At 44.6% G+C, this 22,936-nt stretch overlaps 1 protein-coding gene across 4 annotated transcripts in view; it reads right to left on the bottom strand.

Annotated features, from left to right (window-relative positions):
- Positions 1-22,936, bottom strand: part of LOC139550260 (kelch-like protein 24) — a 48,596-nt gene that overhangs the window by 15,725 nt on the left and 9,935 nt on the right. For all 4 annotated transcript variants that reach the window (XR_011669995.1, XM_071361037.1, XM_071361036.1 and 1 more), the window contains exon 5: positions 14,967-15,085. Coding sequence is in view for 3 of the 4 variants with exons in the window: in XM_071361037.1 (XP_071217138.1) it covers positions 14,967-15,085 (119 nt within the window). In the remaining variant the exon portion in view is untranslated. The remainder of the gene's footprint in view (positions 1-14,966; positions 15,086-22,936) is intronic.

Here is a 22,936-nt window from a genome sequence, read left to right as displayed (position 1 = left end):
AATTAGCAATTACATTCCTATGAGTATCAATTAATGAATTGAAGCAGCAAAACCGAAGATGAAGATGCTATGTAATGATATGTGGTGTACTGATGATACGTGGTGATATGTGGTGTACTGATGATACGTGGTGATATGTGGTGTACTGATGATACGTGGTGATATGTGGTGTACTGATGATACGTGGTGATATGTGGTGTACTGATGATACGTGGTGATATGTGGTGTACTGATGATACGTGGTGATATGTGGTGTACTGATGATACGTGGTGATATGTGGTGTACTGATGATACGTGGTGATATGTGGTGTACTGATGATACGTGGTGATATGTGGTGTACTGATGATACGTGGTGATATGTGGTGTACTGATGATACGTGGTGATATGTGGTGTACTGATGATACGTGGTGATATGTGGTGTACTGATGATACGTGGTGATATGTGGTGTACTGATGATACGTGGTGATATGTGGTGTACTGATGATACGTGGTGATATGTGGTGTACTGATGATACGTGGTGATATGTGGTGTACTGATGATACGTGGTGATATGTGGTGTACTGATGATACGTGGTGATATGTGGTGTACTGATGATACGTGGTGATATGTGGTGTACTGATGATACGTGGTGATATGTGGTGTACTGATGATACGTGGTGATATGTGGTGTACTGATGATACGTGGTGATATGTGGTGTACTGATGATACGTGGTGATATGTGGTGTACTGATGATACGTGGTGATATGTGGTGTACTGATGATACGTGGTGATATGTGGTGTACTGATGATACGTGGTGATATGTGAATGTGAAGTTATGTGAATGTTTTTCTGCTGTGTGTTATTGTTAGAGTCAGCAGATGTGGGTTCCCGGGTGGCGCAGTGGTCTAGGGCACTGCATCGCAGTGCTAGCTGCGCCACCAGAGTCTCTGGGTTCGCGCCCAGGCTCTGTCGCAGCCGGCCGCAACCGGGAGATCCGTGGGGCGACGCACAATTGGCATAGCGTCGTCCGGGTTAGGGAGGGTTTGGCCGGTAGGGAGGGTTTGGCCGGTAGGGATATCCTTGTCTCAGTATGTAAAAATGTAATAAAATGTATGCACTCTACTGTAAGTCGCTCTGGATAAGAGTGTCTGCTAAATGACTAAAATGTAATGTAAATGTAAATGACAACAACAGTGAGGTCAGAACAACATAACCTTTGACCGGGGCCTGTGTGGACCGGTGGTTACAGCCTCTGACCGTGAGTGGTCTGTGTGGACCGGTGGTTACAGCCTCTGACCGTGCGTGGTCTGTGTGGTCCGGTGGTTACAGCTGCTGACCCTGACACACATGTATCCCAGAGTCGGCATGGGTATGAATACAGCCCACTGTCCTTTGACCTTTCCCCTATCTTTCTAAAACTGTTTTCTCTCTTCAATTAAGCAAAACAAAATATGAAAGGAGTCGTTGAAGTTAATGGGTTCAGAGCACGTCAGTAAGGTAGAGGAGCAACCAGAGGATCTGTGTGGGTAGCCAGGGACAGCATAATAGACCCCTGGCTATTTGCATAGCAACTGAGGCAGTTCCTAACTCTGCCTACATTCCAAACTGACAGAAATGGGAGGGAGGGAGGGGGAGAGAGAGAGAGAGAGAGAGAGAGAGAGAGAGAGAGAGAGAGAGAGAGAGGGAGAGAGAGAGAGAGAGAGAGAGGGAGAGAGACAGAGAGAGAGAGAGACAGAGAGAGAGAAAAAATCCAAATCAACAAACCCATTGACTCTTTCTCTCTCCAGCCCCTACGCCACACTTGGCTTTAACCAGGGACACGGTGGGAGGGAGGGAGAACAAGTGTGTGTGTGTGTGTGTTCAAACAACGCACCATGCTACACACAGGAGTCAAGAGTAGCCATGTGCTGCTAACAAAGCATCACAGTTCTCAGAAGGACAAAGGGACTCTTTATAGTTCTCCCCCGCAAGGACAGACATACAGTTCGTGTATATCAAATCAAATGTATTTATATAGCCCTTCTTACATCAGCTGATATCTCAAAGTGCTGTACAGAAACCCAGCCTAAAACCCCAAACAGCAAGCAATGCAGGTGTAGAAGCTCGGTGGCTAGGAGAAACTCCCTAGAAAGGCCAAAGGTGTAAAGGTGTATACAGTGCATTCTGAAAGTATTCAGACCCCATGACCTTTTACACATTTTGTTACGTTACAGCCTATTTTTTTTAAATCGACACACAATACCCCATTATGAAAAAGCAAAAACAGGTATTTAGAAATTTTAGCAAATGTATAAAATATAAAATTATGAAATGTCACATCAACATACGCCGAATACAACAGGTATAGAACTTACTGTGAAATGCTAACTTACAAGCGATAACCAACAATGCAGTTCAAGAAATAGAGTTAAGAAAATAGAACAATAATGGGGCTATATACAGGGGCTACCGGTACTGAGTCTTTGTGCAGGGGGTACAGGTTAGTCGAGGTAATGTGTACATGTAGATAGGGATAAAGTCACTATGCATAGATAATAAACAGCGGGTAGCAGCAGTGTGTGTGTTGGGGGGGGCAATGTAAATAGTCTGGGTGGCCATTTGATTAATTGTTCAGCAGTCTTATGGCTTGGGGATAGAAGCTGTTTAGAAGCCTCTTGGACCTAGGCTTGGCGCTCCGGTACTGCTTGCCATGCGGTAGCAGAGAGAACTTTTTGGGCCTTCCTTTGACAACGCCTAGTATTTAGGTCCTGGATGGCAGGAAGCTTGGTCCCAGTGATGTACTGGGCCGTACGCACTAACCTCTGTAGCGCCTTACGGTCGGATGCCGAGCAGTTGCCATACCAACCAGTCTGGATGATCTCGATGGTGCAGCTGTACAACTTTTTGAGGATCTGGGGACCCATACCAAATATTTTCTGTCTCCTGAGGGGGAAACGGTGTTGTCGTGCCCTCTTCATGACTCACTTGGTGTGTTTGAACTATGATAGTTTGCTGGTGATGTGGACACTAAGGAACTTGAAACTCTTGACTCACTCCACAAAAGACCCTCCACAAAAGGTATTTTGTATATATATTTTTTTTATAAATTTGCTTCAATTTCTAAAAACCTGTTTTCCCTCTGTCATTATGGGGTATTGTGTGTAGATTGATGAGGAAAATAATTTATTGAATCCATTTTAGAACACAGCTGTAACGTAACAAAATGTGGAAAAATGTGAAGGGGTCGGAATACTTTCAGAACGCACTGTATATTATGATGACATTTTGTGACGTTTTTCTTCCTTTTTGGCCTACAGCAAGGTTTTTTTTCGGCTGTTCGTACAAACACAAAAAAAATTCTATAGGCAAGTCAAAGTTCGGTAGTCAAAGTCTACGACCCTTTGTCGGTGATTGGTCAACAGTAGGGATTATTCAATGAAGTGTTGGAATTCAACGATACATGAATTGTTTTCATGCACATTTTTTCACTTGAGAAATACTGCACCAAACACCAAGATGTAAAATTGCTCGACTAAAATCAAAATTAATCACAGATTTCTTAGAGTTATCTTAGATTATTTTACATTAATTTGGACTATTTTGGCTACGGCGTCTCAAGATGGACAAACAGTACTATTGATGTTTTTTCTAATTTTTCAAGCGAAGGTTGAAGGTATGCGAGCATACTCATTTGGTTTGCCTAGGAGCCAGCCAAACCGAAGCATGCCGAAGCCTTTAGGGTCTGAGAGGAAGGGCTGGATCCCTCTTCCCCTCTCTGAGGACAGACAAACAGCCTTTAGGGTCTGAGAGGAGGGGCTGGATCCCTCTTCCCCTCTCTGAGGACAGACAAACAGCCTTTAGGGGCTGAGAGGAAGGGAAGGGCTGAATCCCTCTTCCCCTCTCTGAGGACAGACAAACAGCCTTTAGGGGCTGAGAGGAAGGGCAGGGCTGGATCCCTCTTCCCCTCTCTGAGGACAGACAAACAGGCTTTAGGGGCTGAGAGGAAGGGCTGGATCCCTCTTCCCCTCTCTGAGGACAGACAAACAGCCTTTAGGGTCTGAGAGGAAGGGAAGGGCTGGATTCCTCTTCCCCTCTCTGAGGACAGACAAACAGCCTTTAGGAGCTGAGAGGAAGGGCTGGATCCCTCTTCCCCTCTCTGAGGACAGACAAACAGCCTTTAGGGTCTGAGAGGAAGGGCTGGATCCCTCTTCCCCTCTCTGAGGACAGACAAACAGCCTTTAGGGTCTGAGAGGAAGGGCTGGATCCCTCTTCCCCTCTCTGAGGACAGACAAACAGCCTTTAGGGTCTGAGAGGAAGGGCTGGATCCCTCTTCCCCTCTCTGAGGACAGACAAACAGCCTTTAGGGGCTGAGAGGAAGGGCAGGGTTGGATCAGTTCCCCCTCCATCTCATCCAACTCACACACTCACCATAAACACCTCACACCCTCGATAAACACACACACACACACACACACACACACACACACACACACACACACACACACACACACACACACACACACACACACACACACACACACACACACACACACACAGTATTGTTTAACTAACCTTGTGGGGACACAGAATTGATTCCCATTCAGAATCCTACATTCCCTAACCCCTAACCCTAATCCTTCACCTAACCCTAACCCCAAAACCTAAACTTAACCCTAACCTTTAACCACTAACCCTAACCTTTAACTCCTGACACTAACACAAATTCTAAACTTAACCCCTAAACCCCCTCGAAACAAACAAACAAAATGTCCCCAGTTGGTAGAATTTTTGTTTATTTATCATTGTTGTGGGGACTTCTGATCCAGTATAGTTAAGCATGTCCAACACAGTGCAGCATCCGTGGTAGAGAGGAGGACAGCCGTGGCTGGGCACAGCATGTTCCAGAGAGAGCAAAACAAGAGCTGACCTACATTACTATCTCTGGCAGGAAACCCGTCCAGCAGGAAGTTAGGGGACAGTGTCCAAAATGGTGCCCTGTTCCCTATTTAGTGCACTACTTTTGACCATAGGATCATAGGGCTCTGGTCAAAAGTAGTGCACTACATAGGGAATAGAGTGCCATTTGGACTGCAGACACGACGCACAGCTCCTACAATTGTGTCTCTCTGTGTGTATAATTTATATCAAGTTTATTGGGTTACAATGCCATCCAAGGGTCAGCTCAAAACGGTATGTGATGCCAATCAGTCTGCACAATGTATTCAATTGGATCTCTATATAACTCCTCTTTGGAGAACTGTAAAATAACAGCTTACAGCAGGACAGTAACAGCAGGGAAGTTGGTGGCTCCAGCCCTCTAGCAACAGGAACAAAAATATAAAGAGGAAATTACTAAGAACACAGCATTATACTCATCCAAACAGCCTTTGGAGAAGAGGAACAAACATACGGGAAAACCATAACGGCAGAAGAGATACAGGGCTTGAGATAAGGGGGAGCAGAGATTTAACAAAAACAGGATAGAAAGGGTGTAAAAATACATTTTCTTTACGATGGTTCAAACCCTTTACTAAGGTACAGAGCTACAGTAAAAACATTATTGTTGAATAGACAGAATCTTTAAGGACATCAAACAAGCTCCCTCTCAGATCTGGTCAGGAAGAGAGAGACGGACAAAAAGAGGGAAAGAGAGACGAAAAGAGAAACAACAGAAAAACAGAAAAAAGGATAAGGGTCCTGCCACTAGTGTAAGAATGCTGTTATTACCTGGTACTCTAGTAATGTTGACTAAATGTCTAGATGACAAATGGACATTTGAATAGCCTGAGTCAGAGAAAGCAGGCCGTAAACTCAGAAGATGTCATGAATCCGATACACACACACACACATCTCTACAAGGTCCTTGGAAGAATTTGGGCTGAATTGGTGCAACATGGGCTGTCAGTAAAGGCATCACATGGGCGGTGTGTTGTGATTTCCAGCAATTGCGCAAACAGCCTTTCTCTGGCTCAACAAGGCCTGAATGAGGCCAGTCTGCATTGGTCTTATTATGACAACACCCTACAGGCACGGCTCACCACAATACAATGAAGTAACCAGCTATACAACATGCAAACACGCGTGCCCACGCACACACACACACGCACGCACGCACACTCACACACACCAGTGTTATACAGTGACGTAAGCCTTGAAACTAACACACCAGAGCAATTAAAGTACATACTTTAAAAACAAAGGCATGGTTAAAACAACAGGGCAGATATGGTTTCCAATCAGCTTGTCATTCTATTTCACTATAATAGGACACTGTTGAGAACCAGTCAGGTTTTCAGTTTGTATTTATTATGGATCCCCATTAGCTGCTGCCAAGGCTACTCTTCCTGGGGTCCAGCTAAATTAAGGCAGTTTATACAATTTTAAAAACATTACAATACATTCAGACTTACAGTCTGATCCAATGAGGTATTCACTAATGAAAACCACTAGGCACAGAGGAAACACATACTAATAAATTGGACCCACTGTTACATTTGTTTCACTCCAATTCACTTCACATTGGCAAGATGCAAGTAAAGGTCATGGTTTTAGCTGGGATGAAGAGTGAGACATGGTGAAACAGCTGGATTGGATCAAACCAGATATGGCAGTTTGCTTTAGGAATCAGCTCACCTATTAAGAGGATAGGGGAGGGAACACCTATTAAGGGGAGGGAACACCTATAAAGGGGAGGGAACACCTATAAAGGGGAGGGAACACCCATAAAGGGGAGGGAACACCCATAAAGGGGAGGGGACACCTATAAAGGGGAGGGGACACCTATTAAGGGGAGGGAACACCTATAAAGGGGAGGGAACACCTATAAAGGGGAGGGAACACCTATAAAGGGGAGGGAACACCCATAAAGGGTAGGAGACACTTATAAAGGGGAGGGGACACATATAAAGGGGAGGGAACACCTATAAAGGGCAGGGGACACCTATAAAGGGGAGGGGACACCTATAAAGGGGAGGGAACACCTATAAAGGGGAGGGAACACCTATAAAGGGGAGGGAACACCTATAAAGGGGAGGGGACACCTATAAAGGGGAGGGAACACCTATAAAGGGGAGGGAACACCTATAAAGGGGAGGGAACACCCATAAAGGGGAGGGGACACCTATAAAGGGGAGGGGACACCTATAAAGGGGATGGAACACCTATAAAGGGGAGGGGACACCTATAAAGGGGAGGAAACACCTATAAAGGGGAGGAGACACCTATAAATACAATGGAGGGAGGGGACACCTATAAAGGGGACGGGACACCTATTAAGAGAATGGAGGGAGGGGACACCTATAAAGGGGAGGGGACACCTATTAAGAGGATGGGACACCTATAAAGGGGATGGAACACCTATAAAGGGGAGGGGACACCTATAAAGGGGAGGAAACACCTATAAAGGGGAGGAGACACCTATAAATACAATGGAGGGAGGGGACACCTATAAAGGGGACGGGACACCTATTAAGAGAATGGAGGGAGGGGACACCTATAAAGGGGAGGGGACACCTATTAAGAGGATGGCCGGATATACACTCGTACTCATTCTACTATAATACACCCTCTTCATTTCATTTCAGTAGATTTCAAATTATTTCAGGTCATTTCAGTTGATTTCAGGGCCTTTATTGTAACTGGGGGTTAACAAAGATAATCTGAGAACAAGGCTTCCTAAATTCTATCAGCATATCGAATGCGTGACACAGGCTGGTAGCATTCTGGACCATTGCTACTCTAACTTCCAAGATGCATACAAAGCCCTCCCCCGCCCTTCCTTCGGCAAATCTGACCACGACTCAATTGACCAAGACAGAAACTAAAACAGGAAACGCCCGTGCTCAGGTCTATCCAACGCTGGTCTGACCAATTGGATTCCACACTTCAAGATTGCTTGGATCACGTGGACTGGGTACAACATCACCAATGCACTTGCAAATAAACTCGCTCACTGAGTCAGCGTATACATCAGTGTTATTGTCTGATGCATCAGACAATAACACTGATGTATACGCTGACTCAGTGAGCGAGTTTATTAGCAAGTGCATTGGTGATGTTGTACGCACTGTGACTATTAAAACCTTCCCTAACTAGAAACCGTGGATTGATGCCAGCATTCGCGCAAAACTGAAAGCGCGAACCACCGCTTTTAATCATGGCAAGGCGACTGGAAACATGACTGAATACAAACAGTGTAGCTATTCCCTCCGCAAGGCAATCAAACAAGCAAAGCGTCAGTATAGAGACAAAGTAGTCGCAATTCAACAGCTCAAACACGAGACGTGTGTGGCAGGGTCTACAGTCAGCCACGGATTACAAAAAGAAAACCAGCACCATCGCAGACATCGACGTCTTGCTCCCAGACAAATTAAACAACTTCTTTGCTCGCTTTGAGGATAATACAGTGCCACTGACACGGCCCGCTACCAAAGCCTGTGGGCTCTCCTTCATAGTGGCCAACGTGAGTAAAAAAAATTTACGTGTTAACCCTCGCAAGACTGCCGGCCCAGACGGCATCCCTAGCCACGTCCTCAGAGCATGCGCAGACCAGCTGGCTGGTGTGTTTACGGACATATTCAATCGCTCCCTATCCCAGTCTGCTGTGCCCACATGCTTCAAGATGACCACCATTATTCCTGTTCCAGGAAAGCTAAGATAACTGAGCTAAATTACTATCGCCCCGTAGCGCTCACTTCTGTCATCCTGAAGTGATTTGAGAGACTAGTCAAGGATCATATCACCTCCACCCTACCTGATACCCTAGACCCACTCCAATTTGCTTACCGCCCCAATAGGTCCACAGACGACGCAATCGCCATCACACTGCACACTGCCCTATCCATCTGGACAAGAGGAATACCTATGTAAGAATGCTGTTCATTGTCTACAGCTCAGCATTTAACACCTTAGTACCTTCAAAACTCGTCATTAAGCTCGAGACCCTAGGTCTCGACCCCGCCCTGTGCAACTGGGTCTTGGTATTTCTGACGGGCCGCCCCCAGGTGGTGAGGGTAAGAAACAACATCTCCACCCCGCTGATCCTCAACACTGGGGCCCCACAAGGGTGAGTTCCCTGCCCTCTCCTGTACTCCCTGTCCACCCATGACTGTGCCTCCAACTCAATCATCAAGTTTGCAGATGACACTACAGTGGTGGGCTTGATTACCAACAACGACGAGACGACCTACAGCGAGGAGGTGAGGGCCCTCGGAGTGTGGTGTCAGGAAAAATAACCTCACACTCAACGTCAACAAAGCAAAGGAGATGATTGTGGACTTCAGGAAACAGCAGAGGGAGCACCTCCCTATCCACATCGATGGGACAGTATTGGAGAAGGTGTAAAGTTTTAATTCCTCGGCGTACACATCACAGACAAACTGAAATGGTCCACCCACACAGACAGCGTGGTGAAGAAGGCGCAACAGTGCCTCTTCAACCTCAGGAGGCTGAAGAAATTTGGCTTGTCACCTAAAGCACTCAACAGAGTTGTGTGATTCCTCAGGTTATAGTCGGGTCAGGTATAGCCTGAGTGGCAGTCTCTTTAGATAATCCACTCCCTGTACTCCATGTCATGTGCCAAAGAGACTGATACTCAAACTAGGCCAGGTAAGGCCAGACGTGTTAATTTCCAAAGAATCTAGCAGGATTGCGAAACATGTTGATCCTTCTGAAACTATGTTGCACTGTTTCATCAGCCAAGCGAAAATACAGTTACAGCTCTGTCACAAAAGTTGATTTTCCAGGTAACGTTTGCTTGTCTTCCTGTAACATTTTTTTCTCTCTTCTTGGCAGACACTCTAATTGACTGTTTGCATGGATACACCCGATGCCAGACACCTTCCCTAACTGCTAATTAACTGCTGCCAGCTACCATACCTACTATACCATACAGTAGCGGCAAGCAGTTTGGCTTAGTAGTTAGGGAAAACATCTGGCATTGCTAGTATACCAATTCATTAACACACACATTCAGTAGCACCTATTCTATGTACAAATGCTACAGTTGAAGTCGGAAGTATACAAACACTTAGGTTGGAGTCATTAAAACTTGTTTTTCAACCACTCCACAAATTTCTTGTTAACAAACTATAGTTTTGGCAAGTCGGTTAGGACATCTACTTTGTGCATGACACAAGTAATTTCTCAACAATTGTTTACAGACAGATTATTTCACTTATAATTCACTGTATCACAATTCCAGTGGGTCAGAAGTTTATATACAGTAAGTTGACTGTGCCTTTAAACAGCTTGGAAAATTCCAGAAAATTATGTCATGGCTTTAGAAGCTTCTGATAGGCTAATTGACATCATTTGAGTCAATTGGAGGTGTACCTGTGGATTTATTTCTAGGCCTACCTTCAAACTCAGTGCCTCTTTGCTTGACATCATGGGAAAATCAAAAGAAATCAGCCAAGACCTCATAAAAAAAAATTGTAGACCTCCACGAGTCTGGTTCATCCTTGGGAGCAATTTCCAAACACCTGAAGGTACCACGTTCATCTGTACAAACAATAGTACGAAAGTATAAACACCATGGGACCACGCAGCCATCATACCGCTCAGGAAGGAGACGCGTTCTGTCTCCAAGAGATGAACGAACTTTGGTGCGAAAAGTGCAAATCAATCCCAGAACAACAGCAAAGGACCTTGTGAAGATGCTGGAGGAAACAGGTACAAAAGTATCTATATCCACAGTAAAACGAGTCCTATATCGACATAACCTGAAAGGCCGCTCAGCAAGGAAGAAGCCACTGCTCCAAAACTGCCATAAAAAAGCCAGACTATGGTTTGCAACTGCACATGGGGACAAAGTTTGTAATTTTTGGAGAAATGTCCTCTGGTCTGAAGAAACAAAATAGAATTGTTTGGCCATAATGACCATCATAATGTTTGAAGGAGAAAGGGGGAGGCTTGCAAGCCGAAGAACACCACCCAAACCGTGAAGCGCACAGGTGGCAGCATCATGTTGTGGGGGGGCTTTGCTGCAGGAGGGACTGGTGAAATTCTTAAAATAGACGTCATCATGAGGATGGAAAATTATGTGGATATATTGAAGCAACATCTCAAGACATCAGTCAGGAAGTTAAAGGTTGGTTGCAAATGGGTCTTCCAAATGGACAATGACCCCAAGCATAATTCCAAAGTTGTAGCAAAATGGCTTGAGGACAACAAAGTAAACATATTGGAATGGCCATGACAAAGCCCTGACCTCAATCCTATTGAACATTTGCGGGAAGAACTGAAAAAAAAACGTTTGCGAGGAAGGAGGCCTACAAACCTGACTCAGTTACACCAGCTCTGTCAGGAGGAATGGGACAAAATTCACCCAACTTATTGTGGGAAGCTTGTGGAAGGCTACCTAAAAGGCTACCTAAAACGTTTGACCCAAGTTAAACAATTTAAAGACAATGCTACCAAATTCTAATTGAGTATATGTAAACTTCTGACCCACTGAGAATGTGATGAAAGAAATAAAAGCTGAAATAAATCATTCTTTCTACTATTATTCTGACATTTCATTCTTAAAATAAAGTGGTGATCCTAACTGACCTAAGACAGGGAATTTTTACTCAGATTAAATGTCAGGGATTGTGAAAAACTGAGTTTAAATGTATTTGGCTAAGGTGTATGTACAGTCGTGGCCAAAAGTTTTGAGAATGACACAAATATAAATTTTCACCAAGTCTGCTGCCTCAGTGTCTTTAGATATTTTTGTCAGATATTACTATGGAATACTGAAGTATAATTACACGCATTTCATAAGTGTCAAAGGCTTTTATTGACAATTACATTAAGTTGATGCAGTCAATATTTGCAGTGTTGACCCTTCTTTTTCAAGAACTCTGCAATCCGCCCTGGCATGCTGTCAATTAAGTTCTGGGCCACTGATGGCAGCCCATTCTTGCATAATCAATGCTTGGAGTTTGTCAGAATTTGTGGATTTTTGTTTGTCCACCCGCCTCTTGAGGATTGATCACAAGTACTCAATGGGATTAAGGTCTGGGGAGTTTCCTAGCCATGGACCCAAAATATCGATGTTTTGTTCCCCGAGCCACTTAGTTATCACTTTTGCCTTATGGCAAGGTGCTCCACCATGCTGGAAAAGGCATTGTTCGTCACCAAACTGTTCCTGGATGGTTGGGAGAAGTTGCTCTCGGAGCATGTGTTGTTACCATTCTTTATTCATGGCTGTGTTCTTAGGCAAAATTGTGAGTTAGCCCACTCCCTTGGCTGAGAAGCAACCCCACACATGAATGGTCTCAGGATGCTTTACTGTTGGCATGACACAGGACTGATGGTAGCGCTCACCTTGTCTTCTCCAGACAAGCTTTTTTTTCCAGATGCCCCAAACAATCGGAAAGGGGATTCATCAGAGAAAATGACTTTACCCCAGTCCTCAGCAGTCCAATCCCTGTACCTTTTGCAGAATATCAGTCTGTCCCTGATGTTTTTCCTGGAGAGAAGTGGCTTCTTTGCTGCCCTTCTTGACGCCAGGCCATCCTCCAAAAGTCTTTACCTCACCGTGCGTGCCGATGCACTCACACCTGCCTGCTGCAATTCCTGAGCAAGCTCTGTACTGGTGGTGCCCCGATCCCGCAGCTGAATAAACTTTAGGAGACGATCCTGGCGCTTGCTGGACTTTCCTGGGCGCCCTGAAGCCTTCTTCACAACAATTGAACCGCTCTCCTTGAAGTTCTTGATGATCCGATAAATGGTTGATTTAGGTGCAATCTTACTGGCAGCAATATCCTTGCCTGTGAAGCCCTTTGTGTGCAAAGCGATGATGACGGCACGTGTTTCCTTGCAGGAACCATGGTTGACAGAGGAAGAACAATGATTCCAAGCACCACCCTCCTTTTGAAGCGTCCAGTCTGTTATTTAAACTCAATCAGCATGACAGAGTGATCTCCAACCTTGTCCTCGTCAACACTCACACCTGTTAACGAGAGAATCACTGACATGATGTCAGCTGGTTCTTTTGTGGCAGGGCTGAAATGCAGTGGAAATGTTTTGGGGGGATTCAGTTCATTTGCATGGCAAAGAGGGACTTTGCAATTAATTGCAATTCATCTGATCACTCTTCATAACATTATGGAGTATATGCAAATTGCCATCATTTAAACTGAGGCAGCAGACTTTGTGAAAATGAATATGTGTCATTCTCAAAACTTTTGGCCACGGCTGTAAACTTCCGACTTCAACTGTATGTCCAAATGTTCAATATTGCTACAATTTCTCAATCATGTCAAATAAGTGATTCAAGGAAGGGGATAAAGTAAGGATGCATCCTTCTAGTTTTAAAATAGGACTAAATTATCCCATTGAGAGGTACAGGGAGATCACCTGCTTACAGATGTAGGATCTTAATTTGACCAGTATTGTCGCAGCAAAATAATCCTGCAGCAACAGGATGTTAAATCCATAATGTTGCTTGACTGGTGGTTAGGCTATTAGCTGGGCAAAATTAGGCTACATTAAAAGTGCAAGACTGTAAATATGTTAATAACTGTTAATACATTAACTGTTAATACTGCTATGTGTTATTGCGTGTTTTCAGTTAATTTATGTAAATCATGAGGCTCATCTGGAGGGAAGCCAAAGTCATTCCACTACCCAAGAGTGGTGAAGCAGCCTTTACTGGTTCTAACAACAGACATATCAGCTTCAAATCAAATCAAATTGTATTTGTCACATGCGCCGAATACAACACCTGACAGTGAAATGTTTACTTACAAGCCCTTAACCAACAATGCAGTTTTAAGAAAAGTGTTAAGAAAACAATAGATAAGTTTAAAAAAATGTACTGCACTGACACAAATGACTGATGATTGGTTGAAAGAAATTGATAGTAAGAAGATGGTGGGAGCTGTAATTTTAGATTTCAGTGCAGCCTTTGATATTATTGACCATAACCTATTGTTGAGAAACATATGTTTTATGGCTTTTCAAGCTTCTCTAATGCCAAACATATAGGGTGTGGTGTAGTGTGGTGTACCGCAGGGCAGCTCTCTAGGCCCTCTTTTCTATTTTTGGACCCCAGGAATTCTCAGCAACAAAAGAGTGATCCAATTAAGATCATATATATGTACTTTGCCCAGCATTGAGAGCGATAATGGATATATAAAGAATACATAGTGAATAATGAATAACGATAACAAAAAACAAGGTAACAGTCCCCCAAGAATGATGGAGCCCTTGGGCCAATTAGCCAATTAGCCAATTAGTGACAACAATTCAAACTAGACTATAATGACAGCAACAAAACATGTTTCCATTGTAGCTCCACCGTGTGGTCGATATGCATGTTCTTGCATATGTTGAGTCTTGACAGTGTTTGCAACATGTGTACCAAATTGTGTTACAATACAAATATCCTTGACTGATTTATATGCATTTATGTGCCAGACCACGCCCACATAAATGTTTATTGATCAATAGTGGCCATGTTGTTTTAGGTACTAGTCTGGAAATTATTGCATTGAGGGTCCTTTGTCCATAGATGCCACATATCAAGTTTTGTAATGATCGGTCCTTCGGTGCCAGAAGAGTAGAGTTTTAATTGTTTTTCTAAACATTCTAAATGGAGGACAATCCATCATGGCGGATCTTATAGGACCCCTGATGCGATCTTATAGGACCCCTGATGCAAATGTGTTCCTTGTGAGGAGAGGGACCTATGTACCGAATGTCATGACTTTTAGGTCAAACAGTGAGGGGTGTGATCTTTCAAAGTTTGCATTTTCAATCGCTTGGTGTAGCGTCACCATCTGGCCAATCGGTGTAATTTTGTAAATGCCGGATCTCTATGGCAAGATGCATCATTCACGCAAGTTTTGTCAAAATGGGGCCAGTGCTGTCTGAGATATGGCGTGTGACGAACGTACGAACTTACTAACAGACGGAGACAGATCCACAGTCCCCTCCCAGATTTCAACGTGGGGACAATGAACACAAACAGGAAGATGAGTAAATAAAGGGGGGTTAGGTAATCTGCTTACCTTCCCCAGTAGGACGCCCATCTTGTGTCTCCAGCGTCCCTTGTTGAGTGAAGCCACTCTGATCCATAGGTTGAGCTGGGAGTTGTACATCCACACGTCTCTGCCATTGATACGACCCCCTGGAACACACAAACGCAGACACACACAACACTGTTAGCCTGGAGTCTGTATGACTCTGGTCGTGTAAGCCTGGAGTCTGTGTGACTCTGGTTGGTGCTAGCCTGGAGTCTGCTAGCCCGGGGAGTCTGCTAGTCCGGGGAGTCTGCTAGTCCGGGGAGTCTGCTAGCCCGGGGAGTCTGCTAGTCCGGGGAGTCTGCTAGCCCGGGGAGTCTGCTAGTCCGGGGAGTCTGCTAGCCCGGGGAGTCTGCTAGCCCGGGGAGTCTGCTAGCCCGGGGAGTCTGCTAGCCCGGGGAGTCTGCTAGCCCGGGGAGTCTGCTAGTCCGGGGAGTCTGCCAGCCCGGGGAGTCTGCTAGCCCGGGGAGTCTGCTAGTCCGGGGAGTCTGCTAGCCCGGAGTCCGTTAGCCCGGAGTCCGTTAGCCCGGAGTCCGTTAGCCTGGAGTCTGTGACTCTGGTCGGTGTTAGCCTACTCAGCTAAAGCCTAGACATTAACACTGGGAGGTATAGCACAAAGGTCTCAGGCAAGGTGACTCATTATATGACAGTACAGTTCACCAAACCACCTCTGCTACACCAGGGTTTCAACTTTGTAATTTTGTTGTCTTGTCATTGTTTTCTTTGGCTGTTTTTACGCATCTGAAAACTGTATTGCCTGAGAGCAGAACCCAAAACCAGAATCATTCCTAAATTCAGTCCTTGGTGCCAATTCAATCCAAAGTGATCTAATAAAAACATGTCTTCATAAATAGAATAAGTTGATCTTCAACAACATCCAAACTGTGCATGGGTTATGTATTTGGGCTCAAATGTCAAGGTCACATTTAGTAAGGCACAGCGGACACTGTCTAATCTAAGTAAAACATTTGAGCTAGGCTTTATGGGTAATCCTGCTGATCAAAGTCTACTCTGACATTGAGCAAACAAAAACACACACGCAACCTGACTTAAAAAAAATAAGAAATTACAGGGCTTTCAAATACAACACACACATAAACACACACACAGACACACACCCTGGCCTATTACAACACTATAAAAGAGAAACAGGATCTCTTTGTTCTTTATAAAGCAGCAGTTGGATGATTCTCTACTCCCTGTCTCTGGGCAAACATGTACTTTAAGGAACAGTTTTTTTTCTCTCTTCTCCTTGGCGAGAAGCAACAACAACGTGTAGCTAAGCCAATCAGGTTGCAGACATGTTGCTAGCAAGCTCTGACACAATACATTCTCTCTCTCTTCTCTCTCTCTCTCTCTCTCTCTCTCTCTCTCTCTCTCTCTCTCTCTCTCTCTCTCTCTCTCTCTCTCTCTCCTTCCCTCTGTCTCTCTTTTCTCTCTCTCTCTCTCTCTCTCTCTCTCTCTCTCTCTCTCTCTCTCTCTCTCTCTCTCTCTCTCTCTCTCTCTCCTTCCCTCTGTCTCTCTTTCTTCTCTCTCTCTCTCTCTCTCTCTCTCTCTCTCTCTCTCTCTCTCTCTCTCTCTCTCTCTCTCTCTCTCTCTCTCTCTCTCTCTCTCTCTCTCTCTCTCCTTCCCTCTGTCTCTCTTTCTCTCTCTCTCTCTCTCTCTCTCTCTCTCTCTCTCTCTCTCTCTCTCTCTCTCTCTCTCTCTCTCTCTCTCTCTCTCTCTCTCTCAATTCAATTCAATTCAAGGGGCTTTATTGGCATGGGAAACATGTGTTAACATTGCCAAAGCAAGTGAGGTAGGTAATATACAAAAGTCAAATAAACAATAAAAATGAACAGTAAACATTACACATACAGAAGTTTCAAAACAATAAAGACATTACAAATGTCATATTATATATATGCAGTGTTGTAACAATGTACAAATGGTTAAAGCACACAAGTTAAAATAAATAAACATAAATATGGGTTGTATTTACAGTGGTGTTTGTTCTTCACTGGTTGCCCTTTTCTTGTGGCAACAGGTCACAAATCTTGCTGCTGTGATGGCACACTGTGGAATTTCACCCAGTAGATATGGGAGTTTATCAAAATTGGATTTGTTTTCGAATTCTTTGTGGATCTGTGTAATCTGAGGGAAATATGTCTCTCTAATATGGTCATACATTGGGCAGGAGGTTAGGAAGTGCAGCTCAGTTTCCACCTCATTTTGTGGGCAGTGTGCACATAGCCTGTCTTCTCTTGAGAGCCATGTCTGCCTACGGCGGCCTTTCTCAATAGCAAGGCTATGCTCACTGAGTCTGTACATAGTCAAAGCTTTCCTTAAGTTTGGGTCAGTCACAGTGGTCAGGTATTCTGCCACTGTGTACTCTCTGTTTAGGGCCAAATAGCATTCTAGTTTGCTCTGTTTTTTTGTTAATTCTTTCCAATGTGTCAAGTAATTATCTTTTTGTTTTCTCATGATTTGGTTGGGTCTAATTGTGCTGTTGTCCTGGGGCTCTGTGGGGTGTGTTTGTGTTTGTGAACAGAGCCCTAGGACCAGCTTGCTTAGGGGACTCTTCTCCAGGTTCATCTCTCTGTAGGTGATGGCTTTGTTATGGAAGGTTTGGGAATCGCTTCCTTTTAGGTGGTTGTAGAATTTAACGGCTCTTTTCTGGATTTTGATAATTAGTGGGTATCGGCCTAATTCTGCTCTGCATGCATTATTTGGTGTTCTACGTTGTACACGGAGGATATTTTTGCAGAATTCTGCATGCAGAGTCTCAATTTGGTGTTTGTCCCATTTTGTGAAATCTTGGTTGGTGAGCGGACCCCAGACCTCACAACCATAAAGGGCAATGGGCTCTATGACTGATTCAAGTATTTTTAGCCAGATCCTAATTGGTATGTTGAAATTTATGTTCCTTTTGATGGCATAGAAGGCCCTTCTTGCCTTGTCTCTCAGATCGTTCACAGCTTTGTGGAAGTTACCTGTGGTGCTGATGTTTAGGCCGAGGTATGTATAGTTTTTTGTGTGCTCTAGGGCAACGGTGTCTAGATGGAATTTGTGGTCCTGGTGACTGGACCTTTTTTGGAACACCATTATTTTGGTCTTACTGAGATTTACTGTCAGGGCCCAGGTCTGACAGAATCTGTGCAGAAGATCTAGGTGCTGCTGTAGGCCCTCCTTGGTTGGTGACAGAAGCACCAGATCATCAGCAAACAGTAGACATTTGACTTCGGATTCTAGTAGGGTGAGACCGGGTGCTGCAGACTGTTCTCTCTCTCTCTCTCTCTCAGCACCTGCCTGATGTTACTGCACAGCCTGAGTCAATCAAAAGGCCCCAGTGATCCTTGTAAAAACAAAGACATCACTAAACCAACAGGCCGTTTTTGCTAACACAATAAAAACAACAGAATAGATTCAGGGGTAAAGAGACAGATCAACAAATCATGTTTTACTATTTTGATGTTTAACATGACTATGTTTTCGAGGGAAGTGAAGAAGTAGGTCAAGTTTTTCGAGAGTACATGAGTTCCCTCTGACTTGATATGAAGATGTTGGGAGATTGACATGAATGCTGAGTGTCATAAAATGAAAACCCTCATCAAAATCATCCTACTGGCTCAGGGCAAACTGATTTCTTCTAAACAAACAGCTGGTTCAGTGTTTGTGAAGCTGTGTTGAGAAAGAGAGAAAGAAATAAAGAAAGAGAGAGAGAGAGAGAGAGAGAGAGAGAGAGAGAGAGAGAGAGAGAGAGAGAGAGAGAGAGAGAGAGAGAGAGAGAGAAGAGAGAAGAGAGAAGAGAGAGAGAGAAAGAAAGAGAGCGAGAGAGAGAGAGAGAGAGAGAGAGAGAGAGAAAGAGAGAGAGAGAGAGAGAGAGAGAGAGAGAGAGAGAGAGAGAGAGAGAGAGAGAGAGAGAGAGAGAGAAGAGAAGAGAGAGAGAGAGAAAGAGAGCGAGAGAGAGAGAGAGAGAGAGAGAGAGAGAAAGAGAGAGAGAGAGAGAGAGAGAGAGAAGAGAAGAGAGAGAGAGAGAGAGAAAGAGAGCGAGAGAGAGAGAGAGAGAGAAAGAGAGAGAGAGAGAGAAAGAGAGTACAGGAGAAAATATTAACCAGGGGGCCATGGATGTTAGCCAGACACAGCATCAACAGAATCACAAAACAACGATATGAACAATAACAACCCAGTGGACACACGTTGGCTGAATCAACGTTGTTTCCACGTCATTTCAATGAAATTACGTTAAACCAACGTGGAAAACACATTGAATTGACATCTGTGCCCAGTGGGAAGCAACTAAATCAGATGATAAGTCATATTCATGACCGTGACCAGTATAATCATGTGTCTTAACGACAATATATTATACATCAAATATAATTGCTAAGCTGGTAAACATTAAGATCAGAAGCCCCAACTACACCACACCTGCTCCAACTGCGGAGCAGCTGAATTAACAAAAAGACTTCATACAATGCTTGGGCTTATCACGTAACAATGAAATGAAATGATTTCTCAATCCGTCACGGTCTGTTGGGCTTAGAATGGGTGTTTACCCATAATTAAGGAAGGGTGGCTATAGAGCCTCAGAGACTGGCTGTGTACTGTAGTGGGCAGCAACATAACCTCAGAGACTGGCTGTGTACTGTAGTGGGCAGCAACATAACCTCAGAGACTGGCTGTGTACTGTAGTGGGCAGCAACATAACCTCAGAGACTGACTGTGTACTGTAGTGGGCAGCAACATAACCTCAGAGACTGGCTGTGTACTGTAGTGGGCAGCAACATAACCTCAGAGACTGGCTGTGTACTGTAGTGGGCAGCAACATAACCTCAGAGACTGACTGTGTACTGTAGTGGGCAGCAACATAACCTCAGAGACTGACTGTGTACTGTAGTGGGCAGCAACATAACCTCAGAGACTGGCTGTGTACTGTAGTGGGCAGCAACATAACCTCAGAGACTGACTGTGTACTGTAGTGGGCAGCAACATAACCTCAGAGACTGGCTGTGTACTGTAGTGGGCAGCAACATAACCTCAGAGACTGACTGTGTACTGTAGTGGGCAGCAACATAACCTCAGAGACTGACTGTGTACTGTAGTGGGCAGCAACATAACCTCAGAGACTGGCTGTGTACTGTAGTGGGCAGCAACATAACCTCAGAGACTGACTGTGTACTGTAGTGGGCAGCAACATAACCTCAGAGACTGACTGTGTACTGTAGTGGGCAGCAACATAACCTCAGAGACTGGCTGTGTACTGTAGTGGGCAGCAACATAACCTCAGAGACTGACTGTGTACTGTAGTGGGCAGCAACATAACCTCAGAGACTGGCTGTGTACTGTAGTGGGCAGCAACATAACCTCAGAGACTGACTGTGTACTGTAGTGGGCAGCAACATAACCTCAGAGACTGGTGAGAAAAACCAAATGTGTTGGTTTAATTTTTTCATTCAGCCAAGCCGGTTTATTAGTTGCATTCATGTTGCCCATTGACAAACCTCTGAGGTACTGAGACTACTATCAATATATAGGCTAGTGTTTGATCCTGATGTCACAGAACGGACAGGAGCTGCTGTATGTCCCAGTCCTCTCAAATGTCCTGATTTCCCTTCTGTCCACCGATAGGAATAAATAAAAATAAATGGGGGGGGGGGGGGGGTGAAAACGATGGCTGCCATCTGACAATTATTTTCGGTGAAGACGGAGGACAGGACAAAGTAGATGGAGGCATAGTAAACAGCCTTTACATGTTTTCAATTTAACTAGGCAGGTCAGTTAAGAACAAAATCTTATTTACAATGACGGCCTACACTGGCCAAACCCTAACCCGGACGACGCTGAGCCAATTGCGCGCCGCCCCACGGCCGGTTGTGATACAGCCCGGGATCGAACCAGGGTCTGTAGTGACGCCTCTAGTACTGAGATGCAGTGCCTTAAACCGCTGCGCCAATCGGGAGCCCTCTACAGGCTACCACACTCTGGCTCCTGTCTATCTCCATAGAACAAACAGAGTATATGATAAGAACCCGTTTTCAAGACAAAATGAAACAAATAAACTTCAAATACTTTAAAGTGCACCATGACGTTGAACCTACTCATTAGGCTTCCAGGTCTGTTCTCTCAGGAAGGAAGTGTTGTTCACCCTCCTACACAGGAGGACGGACCGTGGCGTTAAAAACACCCCTTAGGAAAAGTCAAGGAGAGGGGCATGCCGAGACACAGGATGAAAAGGTGATTTATTGGACAGCTTTCTCAGAAATGTGTGTACAGTACAGTAGATCATTACATTTGATCTTTGACTTATTCTGAACATTCCAACTACTGTCAAATACAATCAATGGTGTCTTCAGGAATTCCTGGATTTGTAAGAATCCAGGGAAATTAGTTTTCGTTGGGTTGGTTAATGTGGTCAAGGTTAGGATTCCCACAGCGGTGAGTGGAGAGGTGAACCGTTAGGTCATATTGTGGTCATAGACAGTGAGTGTTGTGAGCTGAAGTATGCAGTCACTTGTCCCATCCAGAATCATGTTTAGGGTCATGGTCACAGTCACGGTTCAGACAAACTGGGCTTTACTGCAGCTGTACTGAAGGACACCCACCAGAGTATGTGTGTGAGAGCCACAGAAGGAAGAAAATAGAGGGTGGTAGAGAGAGGGAGAGAGGGAAGGGGAGAGAGAAAGAGAAAGAGTCAGAGAGGGAAGGAGAGAGCGAGAGAGGGAAGGGGAGAGAGAAAGAGCGAGAGAGAGAGAGAGAGAGAGGGAAGGAGAGAGCGAGAGAGGGAAGGAGAGAGCGAGAGAGAGCGCAAGAGAAGGAAGGAGAGAAAGAAGGAGAGGGAGAGATAGAGAGAGGGAGAGGGAAGGAGAGAGAGAGAGAGAGAGAGTCATAAATAATAAGGAGGAATGAGTGACCCGAAAGAGAGAGGGAGATGAGAGGGAGGGAGAGTCGGGGACATTATGTTGACATTTCCAGGCATGGCTTGTGGGTAGATTGATAGCGCACACTTGAGGACATGTAGAGCACAAGATATAAACACTGAACTCTTTCCCTCTAGGCCAGACTGTGAACTTACAGGGAAAGATATAAACACTGAACTCTTTCCCTCTAGACCAGACTGTGAACTTACAGGGAAAGATATAAACACTGAACTCTTTCCCTCTAGGCCAGACTGTGAACTTACAGGGAAAGATATAAACACTGAACTCCCTCTAGGCCAGACTGTGAACTTACAGGGAAAGATATAAACACTGAACTCTTTCCCTCTAGACCAGACTGTGAACTTACAGGGAAAGATATAAATACGGAACTCTTTCCCTCTAGACCAGACTGTGAACTTACAGGGAAAGATATAAACACTGAACTCTTTCCCTCTAGGCCAGACTGTGAACTTACAGGGAAAGATATAAACACGGAACTCTTTCCCTCTAGGCCAGACTGTGAACTTACAGGGAAAGATATAAACACTGAACTCCCTCTAGACCAGACTGTGAACTTACAGGGAAAGATATAAACACTGAACTCTTTCCCTCTAGGCCAGACTGTGAACTTACAGGGAAAGATATAAACACTGAACTCTTTCCCTCGAGGCCAGACTGTGAACTTACAGGGAAAGATATAAACACTGAACTCCCTCTAGGCCAGACTGTGAACTTACAGGGAAAGATATAAACACGGAACTCTTTCCCTCTAGGCCAGACTGTGAACTTACAGGGAAAGATATAAACACTGAACTCTTTCCCTCTAGGCCAGACTGTGAACTTACAGGGAAAGATATAAACACTGAACTCCCTCTGTGCCAGACTGTGAACTTACAAGGAAAGATATAAACACTGAACTCACTCTAGGCCAGACTGTGGACTTACAGGGAAAGATATAAACACTGAACTCCCTCTAGGCCAGACTGTGAACTTACAGGGAAAGATATAAACACGGAACTCTTTCCCTCTAGGCCAGACTGTGAACTTACAGGGAAAGAT

This window comes from Salvelinus alpinus, chromosome 23 (genome assembly GCF_045679555.1).
Source record: "Salvelinus alpinus chromosome 23, SLU_Salpinus.1, whole genome shotgun sequence".
Classification (NCBI taxonomy): domain Eukaryota; kingdom Metazoa; phylum Chordata; class Actinopteri; order Salmoniformes; family Salmonidae; genus Salvelinus; species Salvelinus alpinus.
This window is presented reverse-complemented; position numbering and strand designations above follow the sequence as displayed.